An 11,947-nucleotide genomic window follows, 5' to 3' on the forward strand; every position below is an offset into this window, starting at 1 on the left:
GGATAAGGCCATGACGGAGAAAGGAATTGGAAGAATGCGCCGGTAGGATTAGATGAGGTTAGGTGGGACAGGACTTGTGTGGAGCATGAACACCAGCAACCAGTTGGGTTGAACTACTTGTTCCCATGCTGTAAATTTGATGTAATTTATTGTCTGTGAAGGACAGCTTAAGAACATGAAAAACACTAGATAAATGCAAGTTTTCTTTCTTTCTCGGTTTATAACAAAAATTATCCAAGTAGCTGGATCAAAACTTTGTTTTCCTCTATCAGCTATATATTATCCTCAACACAATAGCACTTTCTTTTATTATTAGGATACAGAAGTGAAGGACCAAGGTCAAGGTACATTGGGCAGGCCATCAAAATGAGTAGATAATTGTTGCAGGAGATGAAGAAGAGTTGGCTGCAGTGTCACTAAGCATTAAATATTCCCATACTGAAACAAGAAAAACAAAATGCTTTACTGGAAAACTAAACAGGTTTATGAGAGCTCAGTCAATCTCAATAATATTGCATTTATTCATGACAAATCACATTAAATTCAAGATTAGCAATATACAAAAATACTGTCTGCAAAAACACAAATAACTTAAATAGACTATTTTACAACATATTCACATCGAGCAACATCAGCATTTACTATGCACTCATTTTCTCTGTAGCTTGAGCCTTGCTATGGGCACACAGCATGTCCAGCAACTTGTCCTCTATGTTTATATTACCAGTGGGTCTGAAAAAGAGTTCAACAATGACGCCTGCACTAATGGATCGGAGCATGGAAAGCGCAATGATCAGGTTGAAAAAGCGAGTCTGATCTTGTGTATAAATTGTCTTCACATATTCATTGAGAGCTTGCCGTGCTTCTTGCTGAAGACTCTGAATGTACCCTACACAGTGCAGTCCTGGGAGCTCTACAAAAAGAACAGTGCAATATTTCAACACCACACAGAGGAATATGCAATCCACATTAAAAAATCACATGAAACTTAGAATAGACCTCGACTTAAAACTGTTTTAACTATTTTTATTGCACAGCTTGTTACAATTGGGTGGTCACAAATTAAAACAAAAACAAATAATGTGTGCACCTTGTCAAGATTAATTTGTATTTGACTATGTTGTACAGAATCTTCATATTTTAAATGCAAAGCTAAGCTATGTCGGTTAGGTGCAAATACTGAAACACGAAGAGCTCTGAGTGGATTTCATAGATTTTTTTTAAATGATAGATTCTGACAGAATGAATAGGGAAGGACCATTTCTTCTGGTTGATGAATCAGTAATTACAGACCATGAATTGAATTTAAACTTGTCACTAAGGTAGTGAAAGGACAGGTTAGAAGAAATTTCTTTAGAGACAATTGTTGGAGCATAAATTGTTTTGCCAGAGGAAACGTGAGACAGACACTATTGTATCTTTTCAAAGGAAAAGTGGATAAATATTTGAAGTAGTAGAACATGTAAACTTATGGAACCTTGCAGGGCAGAGGCTGCAACTCTACCAAGGAGCCAGCACAGAAATGACAGGCTGAATGTCCTCTTTCTGCACTTTAAATCCTATAGTGCAGAGTGGGGCACAGGCTGGAGACAATGAGGCCTGAGTGCAATGAGGAACAAGTGCTAACTGGGAATTTAGTGCCAGTGCTAATCTTTGGTAAGTTTTTCTCAAGATATAATTTAGAATAACAGTCAGAGTCTGATTTAGGATTTTAAAACTGAAAGCTACTTAAAAATATTGTAGTTTACTTGAAACTGCATGGCAGTAGCAGTTATCTGTCAATCAGTTGAGAGTGGCTGCCTGAATAGGTATTAATTACTGAAGCAGGAAGCTGTCTTAGCAGTTGTTGCTTTTTATACCTTTTTTCAGCCTCCAGTAGTTCATGAGGGTTTAAAGGCATTAGTTAGGTGAATGGGTAAGTGATTTATTGGCGAGTTTTATCCCTCCAGATGAGGGCAGTACTGGAGTGATGTAAATATTGCAATAAATTTATAGATCAACTAGTTAAAAAACTTAACTAGTCAACAATTGATTGGTATTTCTAAACCTAATTGAAACTTAATTAATTAAATGAAATACAATAAAGACAGCAGAGCAAGTGATGTGTTGTAGCTGTAGCATGTGGGAGCTGGTGGACACCAGCAACCACATGTGCAGTAAGTGTCTACAGCCCAAGAAACTTTGGCTCAAAGTTGATGAGTTGGAGTGCAAGCTTTGGACACGGTGATGCATCAAGGAGGTGGAAAGTTACCTCGACACTTTGTTCCAGGAGTCAGTCACTCCCCTTTGGCTATGTATTTCTGATTTGATCCATTGTGAGGAACAGGAGGGTGTGACTGTGGTAGGTAAGGGGACCCAAAAGGTAGCAATGAAGGAGCCTCAACTCCTGCAATTGTCCAACAGGTTTGAGGTTCTTGCAGGTTGTATAAATGAGAGCGGCACCTGCAGGGTGGATGAATAAACTGACCATGGCACCATGATTCAAGGGTGGAGTAAAAAGGAATGTATTTGTAGTAGGAGACAGTATAGTTAGGGGGATAGATATTGTTGTCTACAGCTGAGAGCGTGAGTCCACACGATATTTTGCTTGTCCGGAGCCCAAGTTAAGGACATCTTCTCAGGGCTGGAAAGAAAGTTAGAGTGGGAAAGGAAGGATCTAGTCGTTGTGGTCCATGTGGGTACCAATGACAAAGATAGGACTAAGAAAGAGTTTCTGCTTCGGGAGTATGAGTAGCTCAGGGTTAAATCAAAAAACAAAACCACAAAGGTATTAATCTCTGGATTAATACCTGAGCCACAAGCAAATTGGCATAGAGTAAATAAGATCAGATAGTTGAATGCATGACTCAAAGACTGGTGTGAAAGAAACGGGGTTTAAGTCATCAGGCACTGGCACCAGTACTGGGAAACGAGGGAGCCGTACTGCTCAGACAGCCTTCACCTGAACTATGCAGGGACCAGTGCCCTGACAAGTCACATAACAAGGGCTGTTATGCAACTGTAGGGAGGGGTTTAAACTAATTAGTAGGGCAGGGAAGGTTCATGTAAGGGGAAATTTGTTACGTTAAAGAGAAAGGACAGGGCAATAGTTCAGGGTAGCAGTACGAGTAATAGTAACCAGAGTGTGACAGGACAGGGCATACAAACAGATTGCATATACAGACAGACTAGGGAAAATAGATTTAAAAAATGGAGGGAGGAGCATTTGGATGAAGGAAGATTTAGAAACCAAAGGTAAAAGTTGAGGAAATAGGAAAATATAGGAAATAGATATGGGTAAAGACAAGCTAACTGGGACAGAAAGGGACAGAGATTTTAATGGTAATAGTGCATCAGAGAGTAAGGTCCATGAAGGAAATAGTAAAAAGCAAAATTAAAGTCACTTTATCTGATTGCATAGCGCATCTGCAATAAGGTAAATGAACTAGTGGCACCAATATAGATAAGTGGTTTAGGTCTAATCGCCAATACAGAGACATGGTTAAAAGGTGACCAAGGTTGGGAAATCAATATCCTGGATCCACATTTTGAAAAGACAAGCAAAATAGCAATGGCAGAGAGGTAACCCTGAGGACATTAGTAAGAAAAGATCTTGGCTCAGAAAATCAGGATGTAGAATCAGTATGGGTGGAGATTAGGAATAGCAACTATCAGAAAGTGCTGGTGGGAATAATTAATAGGCTCTCTAACATTAGTTATACCATTGGACAGAGCATTAAACAAGAAATTATTAGAGCTTGTAACAGTCTTCATGTAGACTGGGCCAAATTGGCAAAGGTGGTCTGGAAGATGAGTTTGTGGAATGCTTCTGTGACAGTTTCCTGGAGCAATATGTTATGGAAAGAACTAGGGATAAAGCTGTTTTAGATCTAGTATTGTGCAATGAGGCAGGATTAATTAGTAACGTCATAGTAAAAGGTTCACTGGGAAATAGTGATCATAATGCAACTGAATTCTATGTTAAGTTTGAAAATATCATGCTCCAATCACAAACAAGAACTTTCAACTTAAACAAAGCCAATTACATAAGTACGAGGGCAGACCTGGCAAATTTTTTGATTATAAATAGTCTAAAAGGTATGGCAGTAAACAAGCAGAGGGAAACATTTAAGAAACATTTCAAAATGTTCAACAAAAGTAGATCCCATTGAAAAACAAAGCCTCAGCATGAAAGATCTGTGGCTTACTAGGGAGGTTAAGGATAGTATTAGATTAAAAGAGGCTTATAATGTTGCAAAAAAAAGTGGTAAGTCTGAGGGTTAGGAATGTTATAGAAACCAATAAAGGGCCACCAAAAAGTTGATAAAAGGGGAAAAAATAGAACATGAGAGCAAACTAGCCAGGAATATAAAAACAGATTGTAAGAGCTTTTACAAGTATATAAAAAGGAAGAGAGTAGCTAAAACAAATGTTGATCCCTTAGAAGCAGAGACAGGAGAAGTAATCATGGAGAATAGGGAATGACAGAGAAATTGAACAAATATTTTGTGTCTGCCTTCACGGTAGAAACACAAGTTACATATCAGAAATAGGCAGTAATGTGGGGGCTAATAAGAGTGAGGAAATTAAAATAATTAATATCAGCAGAAAAAAAAAGTACTGGAGAAACTCAAGGGACTAAAGTCCGACATCCCCAGAACCTGATGGCCTACATTCTAGAGTTCTACAAGAGATAACCGCAGAGATAATGGATGCACTGGCTATGATTTTCCAAAATTTCATAGATCCTGGAAATTCTCCAGCAGATTGGAAGTTAGCAAATATAACACCAGTATTCAAGAACGAAGGATAGAGAAAACAAGGAACTACAGACCCATTAGCCTGAGATCAGTCATCGGGAAAGTGCTGGAATCTATTAATGACGCAGTCTTAACAATGTCCATAGAAAAGCATAGTATGATTAGAACAAGCCAACATGATTTTACCAAAAGGAAATCCTGTTTGACAAATTTATTAGAGTTATTAGAGGATGTAGTTGATAGGGTACATAAAGGGGAATCAGTGAATGTAGTATACTTGAATTTCCAAAAGACATTTGATAAGGCGCCACACAAAAGATGAATACACAAGATAAGGGCTCAGGAGTTGGGGGTAATATATTAGCATGGATAGAGGATTGGTTAAAGGGCAAGAAGCAGAGAATAGGAATAAATGGGGCATTTTCAAGTTGTAAGGCTGTGATTAGTGAAGTACCACAAGGATCAGTTGTGGGGAGTCAGATATTTACAATCTACATTAATGACTTAGACAAAGAGACAGACAGTAATGCACATAAGTTTGCTGACAATACAAAGCTAGGTGGGCGTGCAAGCTGTGAGAAGCTGAAAAGAGACATGGACAAGTGTGCGAGCAACAAGGTGGCAGATGGAGTATAATGTGAGGAGGTGTGAGGTTATTCACTTTGGTCATAATAATAGAAAATCAGAATATTTTTTAAAGGCATGAAACTTGTAAATGTTGATGTCCAGAGAGAGTTGGTTGTACTTGTACAAGGAACACAAAGTTAGCACGCAGGTACAGCAAACAATTAGGAAAGCAAATGACATGTTGGCCTTTCTTGCAAAGGAATTGCAGTGCAAGAATAAAAAAAGTCTTGCTACAATTGTGCAGAGCTTTGGTGAGGCCACACCTGGAATACGGTGTGCAATTTTTGTCTCCATATTTAAGGAAGAATCTACTTGCATTGGAGACATCATAGAAAAAGTTCACCAGATCGTCCCTGGGATGAGAGGGTTGTCCTATGATGAGAGACTGAGTAAATTGGGCCTATGTTCGCTGGAGTTTAGAAGAAAGAAAGGTGATCTCATTGAAACATTCAAGGTTATGAAGGGGCTTGACAGGTTAGACACTGAGATGTGCTTTCCCCAGGCTGGGGAATCTAGAACAAGGGGACACAGTTTCAGGATAAGGAGTCGATCACTTAGGACTGAGATGAGATGAAATTTCTTCACTCATAGGGTTGTGAATCTTTGGAATTTTCTCTCACAGATGTGCCATCACTGAATGGCTGAAATAAGCAGATTTATGGTTTCTCAGAATCGAGGGGCAGGCAGGAAAGTGAAGTTGAAGCCCAAGATCAGCCATGATCATATTGAATAGTGGAACAGGCTCAGCCTGCCATTGGGTCTTCTCTTTCTTATGTTCTTATGGTCCTAACATGGAACTGATTGTGAGTTGGCAATTTTTTTTAAGGTCACAAGACCTATTTACTGCAAAAGACACAACCTGGCATCAATTAGAGACTAAATGCTAGATTATTTTTCATTTTGTTGGCAGCTTCTCATAAACCCCTGGCTACGCTCCAAGATCATATGAAAATATTGACTTTCTTTCTCTTATTTAAAAATTTTAAGTGTGACAAAAATTTGCACGTATGGCAAAGCATGATTTTTGCAGAGTGATGGAAGTGTAGTCCTTTTCTGACACATATTTCATTTTATAACTAATGCTGAGGAAAAACAATATGCCTGCATCCGCAAAATGCATCAAACACAATTGTGAAGATGAAATGGTCCTCCAACTAGATATAAAATGGGTTAAACCAGTGGCCCAGTAGTAAGCTTTGAAATGCAGCATGTCCCTATTATCTCCCTGTCATAGTTCAGTCAAAAACCCTGCAAGAGGACTCAAATGTAGAGTAAAAATAAACAAAGAGTTAACGGGGGGCAGGGGGAGAGAAGTGCACGTGTGTTTTTGGTAACTAACATTTAATTTTACAGAATTGCACCGGCTCTTATGCTTTTAAGGGACTGTAGCTGGAGTGCACCAAGTCATATTGGCTCCTCATACCATGTATAATTTACTTTCAGCTCTTGTACATTGCGCAAAGGAAATTACTTATGTTGCTATTTTGCTACTCTATATGTAAAATGTAAAACATGTTTATTTTGTAGGTTCCGCTATCATTTTATTAGTATTTCTAATTATATTTTCTGCGAAGGAATGATATCAAAATTTGCGGATGATACCAAATTAGAAGGCTCAGTCAACTATGAGGAAGAATGCAAAAGATTGCTGGAGAACAGAGAATGTGCACTTAGGTGACAGATGTAGTTCAACACAGCGAAATGTGAAATAGTAGAATTTAAGAAAAAGAAAAATGAAATTAAGTGTAGCATAAGATTCAACTGGAGATGCATAGAGATCTGGAGGTGCAGATACAAGAGGTATTTAAAAGTTAACAAAAAAATCACCAGAGTGAGACCCAGAATGAGAAGTTATTGTTGATGTGAAAAGCTTGAAAAACTGTAGCCTTTTCGACTGGATGAAAGAACGTTAAGGAAGTATTTAATTGAGGTTTTCAAAATGATGAGAGGATAAGTAGTGAAACATTGTTTTCACTGGTTGGCAAATTGGAAACGAGGAGGACATAAACTAAGGTTTATTACAGGAAGAATGGGTTGGGGGTGGGGTTAAAAGAGACATTTTTCACACAGAGGATCGACATATCATGGAATAGTTTACCACAAGTGTCTCTTGACCCAGACATTGTGACATCATTTAAAAAAGAACTGAATAATCATTTGAATATAAAAGGATCTGCTGAAAGCTCAGAGAACTGGAAGTTAGAGCAGCAGCTCCGGCACAATGGCTTCTTCATGTGCGATACATTCTCTGATTCTGTACAATGTGATCATTCCTGTCTGCTCAACATTAGCCCAATCCCATTCAGAATATATGGCCAAACAATGTCCCCTCGAAGTTATTTAGTGGTGCGCAGCCTATTCATTTTTTGTGTGAAGGTCCTTTAATGTTTCTACGCAGCCGTGCAGAAAGGGGCCGACTTGTGCCTCGCCTGCGTGGGAACTTAGGGGTTGCTATGTGGCTTATAGGGAACATTGAGTGGCATTCGCTGGCAGGCTGCAAGGCTCCAGCGCTGTGACCAAATGGGAGTCCTGAACCTGCACTTGACAGCAGCAAGACCAGTGGTGCAATATTGTGGGAGACAGCCTCCTAATTGGCCACCTCCACACCCGTCATCCTATTAAGAATGTCTGACGGGTCCCCGATGCTGCCAGTCCAATCAGAAGGCCGAAAACCCTGGCGCCTTGGCAGCTACACCAGGCTGGTAGCGCTCCTGAGGCAGGTCGGTAACAAGGAGGCACCTTAACGTGGGGGCGCCCTCACTGGCCAACACAAGGACTGCACTGAAGACTCCTGAAGCAGATCATGGAAAGGAAACCACTCCACAGGATCAGGCACAGCCGCGGTTGCAGCTTCTCAATCAGGTGGACCTGTCAGTGGGCTGTAGAACATCCAGGCTGGATGGAGGCAGTGTTTTTTTTTGGGGTGGGGTAGGCACTCCAGTGAATGGAAAATTCTTGTGATGCTGTAAAATCTCCCCGAATTGGGGCCTTAACTACTCTCATTGGCTGCCTCTCTGCAGAATATGCAGCCGATCCCGTTTCCAGCCCGACCCTGGGAAAATTCCCTGTGGCGGGAATGATCCAGGGAGTTGTTCCACCACAGCACTCCCTACCTTCCACCCGCCTCAAGCCTCATCCCCACGAGACAGGGAAAATCCAGCCCATTGCGTCCAAATCAAGATGATATGTGACTTGGAGGGGAACTCTCAGGAGACTGCATTCCCATTACATTGCTGCTCTCTTACTCTCAGTGATCGAGGTCACAGGGGAGGGAGGTCCTGTCAAAGTAATATTGGTAAGATGCTCGATTACATCATGTGGGTAAATGCAGCAGCCACAGTGTGTCATTGATGGAAGGAGTAGATACAGGGCCACCGGTTAAGCAAAGTGGTCTAACTAGGATGAACTGCTGCTGGGGCTACATCCATCCAGGTATGGAGTGGAGTATTCCATCACACTGCCGACTTGAGGCAGTACAACGAGGTGGGTAGACTTTGAAGAGTCAACAGGTGAGCTCCTCATCACACCAGTGATGTGTTTAGCATTTTATTAGAAACAGTGAGCAGAGAAACTCTACCATGAAAGAACAAGTGACTCATTCACTGTCATCTGCTATGGTCTATGTCTGACCAGCCAGATCAAAATCCAACGTACAGAGAGCAACTGTTGAGACCATGATCAGCTGCGCATTCCACGGGGAGACAGTCAATGAGGGTTGTCATGGTCCCAAATCAGGATGATTTTGCGGCATCACCAGAATTTTTCCATCACTATGGTGCCCCCCCCCCAAAAAAAACACTGCGTGTGGAGGCATCCATCTAAACTGGATGTTCCATGGCTCAATGTCAGGTCCAGGAGGATGAGAAGCTGCAATCCCAGCCGTGCCTGATCCAATGGAATGGTTTCCTCTCCATTACCTGCTTCGGGAGTCTTCAGTGCAGCCCTTCAGCGTTCGCCCGTGAGGGCGCCCCCATGTTAAGACTAAGGCTTTTAACCTTGCAATTAAAATCTGTAGATGTCACTCATATCTTGTTATCCTGCAGCTTCTGATATTGTAAAGCAATCTTATATTATTACATTTTGGGGCAGAATATTCTTGAGTTGGGAAACCTGGTATTTAATGGCACTGTAGTTACAGGGTCTCAGATTAGTTGCTGCAGTATCAGTTCCTGCCAGCATCAAGGACTCGAGAAGTGATTATTCAGCCTGAGAGCTCTCCTGTTGTTTCAAGTGCCAGAGGCTCCCAGCGGTTTCCTTGGCATATGCAGACACATCACTGGAGCCACACATATACAGAGCTGTTCTCACAGCGTTTCAAATTTAAACATTTGAAAACTGAGGGCAGGAGTGTCTGCACTATTGGAACATTTTTATTTAATTCTGGATAATAATTGTTAAAAAGAGGCACGTGCGCCTGTTTTAAGCAAGCTTTAACTTTCAGTTTTCACTTCATGGCAGCATTCACATCTCTGAGTGAGAAGGCTATGGATTCAAACCCCTCTCCATGAGTGCAATACTTGAAAGAGTGCTGCCCTATTGGAGGTGCTGTTCTCCAATTTGAGCTTTCTCAGCTGGATGTGAAGGGAACCCTAACACTCTTTGGAGAAAAGGGGAGTTGCCCTAGTCAATATTAATCCCACTAAAACAAGTTAGCTGTGGGCTTTTTTGTGCGCTTGTGGGATCTCGCTGTGTACATTGGCTACTGCGTTTGCCTAAATGACTGTACTTCATTGTATAGTGCATCATCGGGACATCATGAAGATGTGAAAGGTCCGATATAGATGCAAAGGCTTCTTCACTCCTTTTTGAATTAGCTTTGGACTGGAGTTACACGCGACACTTCGCCAATCCCTAGGTGGTGTGGGACTGTCTACTGAGAGCCCACACTCTCTGAAATGGGGTTTAGCCATGATTCCACGTTTACCCTCTGACCTCAGGGTCAGTCAGTATGAAACATAATGTGCTTTGTGATGCTGCGAAAGTTTCGTGGTGCAGCCTTAACACTTCTTAAGAAAATATTTACGCCACTAACGGTGTATCGGGATAAAATGGAGCAGCGAATCGTAAAGAAATTAGCGATGAAAATTATTCCAGTTACACTTCTGCAACTAACTTGAAACTTTTCCGTGACGAAACATTTTATCACTGTGCCGAATGTATCTGTAAATATACCAACCTGGATTAAACAGGAGAATCCCTTTTAGATAGGCATACTCCTTGGGGCTAATGTCCAGGCTCCAGCACTTCACCAGAAACCTTTGAATGGTCTGGATCTCGGCCGCCGAAGGTAAATGCTGATGTCCCGTCTGTTCCTGGACGTTCGGGGGCCCGTTGGTTAAAATCGTGTGTAAAATACTGGGTTCGGAGGTTTCCATCGTTTCGAAATCGACTTTGTCCTGTGCCAGTCCCAGGACAAGGAGAGGCGCCCAGCACCTTCTCACCAGGGTGAGCTGATCATCCCAGGGCAGAGCCTGGAAACAGGGCACATTCTTAACAAATGTCAGCGTCTTCGCTAGGACCACAGAGGCTGCTGCACAGCTGGTGTGAGGGCATTTGAGCACCATTTTCCGCCTGGACTTACAGGGGCAGCCCTGCCCCGGGGGTCGAGAGGTTGCAGCGGGGGTCTGCTGTTCCGGGGGGAGCTCCTGGTCATCGTTTTTCAGCAGCTTGTACAGGATGCTGCTCAGCCCCCTGTCGTTCTTACATTGACACAAGTCCGCACAAGCTGAAGACATCGCTGGCAGCCGCCGCCACACTCACTCAAAACAAGAAGCTTCCGAGGCTGCCTGCTCACTTATAAGGGTCCAAGCTCTGGTCCCACCCACTGCGAGCGACAGCAGCGGCAGAGGGCGCCCGCTCACCGGAGCAATACAGCTTTAACACTGGACTATCCTCTCTACACCTAACTACATCTACTGGGATCAGACTGTCCTCTCTACACCTAACTGCACCTACCGGGATCAGACTGTCCTCTCTACACCTAACTGCACCTACTGGGATCAGACTGTCCTCTCTACACCTAACTGCACCTACTGGAATCAGACTGTCCTCTCTACACCTAACTGCACCTACTGGGATCAGACTGTCCTCTCTACACCTAACTGCATCTACTGGGATCAGACTGTCCTCTCTACACCTAACTGCACCTACTGGGATCAGACTGTCCTCTGTACACCTAACTGCACCTACTGGGATCAGACTGTCTTCTCTACACCTAACTGCACCTGCTGGGATCAGACTGTTTTCTGTACATCTAACTGCACCTGCTGGGATCAGACTGCCCTCTATAAATCTAACTGCACCTACTGGGATCAGGCTGTCCTCTCTACACCTAACTGCGCCTACTGGGATCAGGCTGTCCTCTCTACACCTAACTGCGCCTACTGGGATCAGACTGTCCTCTCTACACCTAACTGCACCTACTGGGATCAGACTGTCTTCTCTACACCTAACTGCGCCTACGGGGATCAGACTGTCCTCTCTACACCTAACTGCGCCTACTGGGATCAGACTGTCCTCTCTACACCTAACTGCGCCTACTGGGATCAGACTGTCCTCTCTACACCTAACTGCACCTACTG

The 11,947-nt window shown here is 42.5% G+C and overlaps 1 protein-coding gene across 1 annotated transcript; it reads right to left on the reverse strand.

Annotated features, from left to right (window-relative positions):
- Window positions 1-497: 497 nt before the first annotated feature.
- On the reverse strand, window positions 498-11,173 carry nr0b1 (nuclear receptor subfamily 0, group B, member 1). Its single transcript, XM_078560519.1, has 2 exons — window positions 10,543-11,173; window positions 498-913 (listed from the first exon to the last, which is right to left on the reverse strand). Exons 1-2 carry the CDS (start codon window positions 11,099-11,101, stop codon window positions 642-644), a joined length of 831 nt encoding a protein of 276 aa, XP_078416645.1. The 5' UTR covers window positions 11,102-11,173; the 3' UTR covers window positions 498-641.
- Between the last annotated feature and the right edge of the window lie 774 nt (window positions 11,174-11,947).

Source organism: Cetorhinus maximus, chromosome 16 (genome assembly GCF_964194155.1).
Source record: "Cetorhinus maximus chromosome 16, sCetMax3.hap1.1, whole genome shotgun sequence".
Lineage (NCBI taxonomy): Eukaryota > Metazoa > Chordata > Chondrichthyes > Lamniformes > Cetorhinidae > Cetorhinus > Cetorhinus maximus.

Bases quoted from the DNA above. Each gene is read 5' to 3' on its own strand.
- nr0b1 (XM_078560519.1), bottom strand. From the start codon at position 11,101: ATGTCTTCAGCTTGTGCGGACTTGTGTCAATGTAAGAACGACAGGGGG. The intron at 914-10,542 runs GTTGGTATATTT...TTCTTTTTGTAG, and splicing joins GATTCTCCTGTTTAATCCAG to AGCTCCCAGGACTGCACTGT.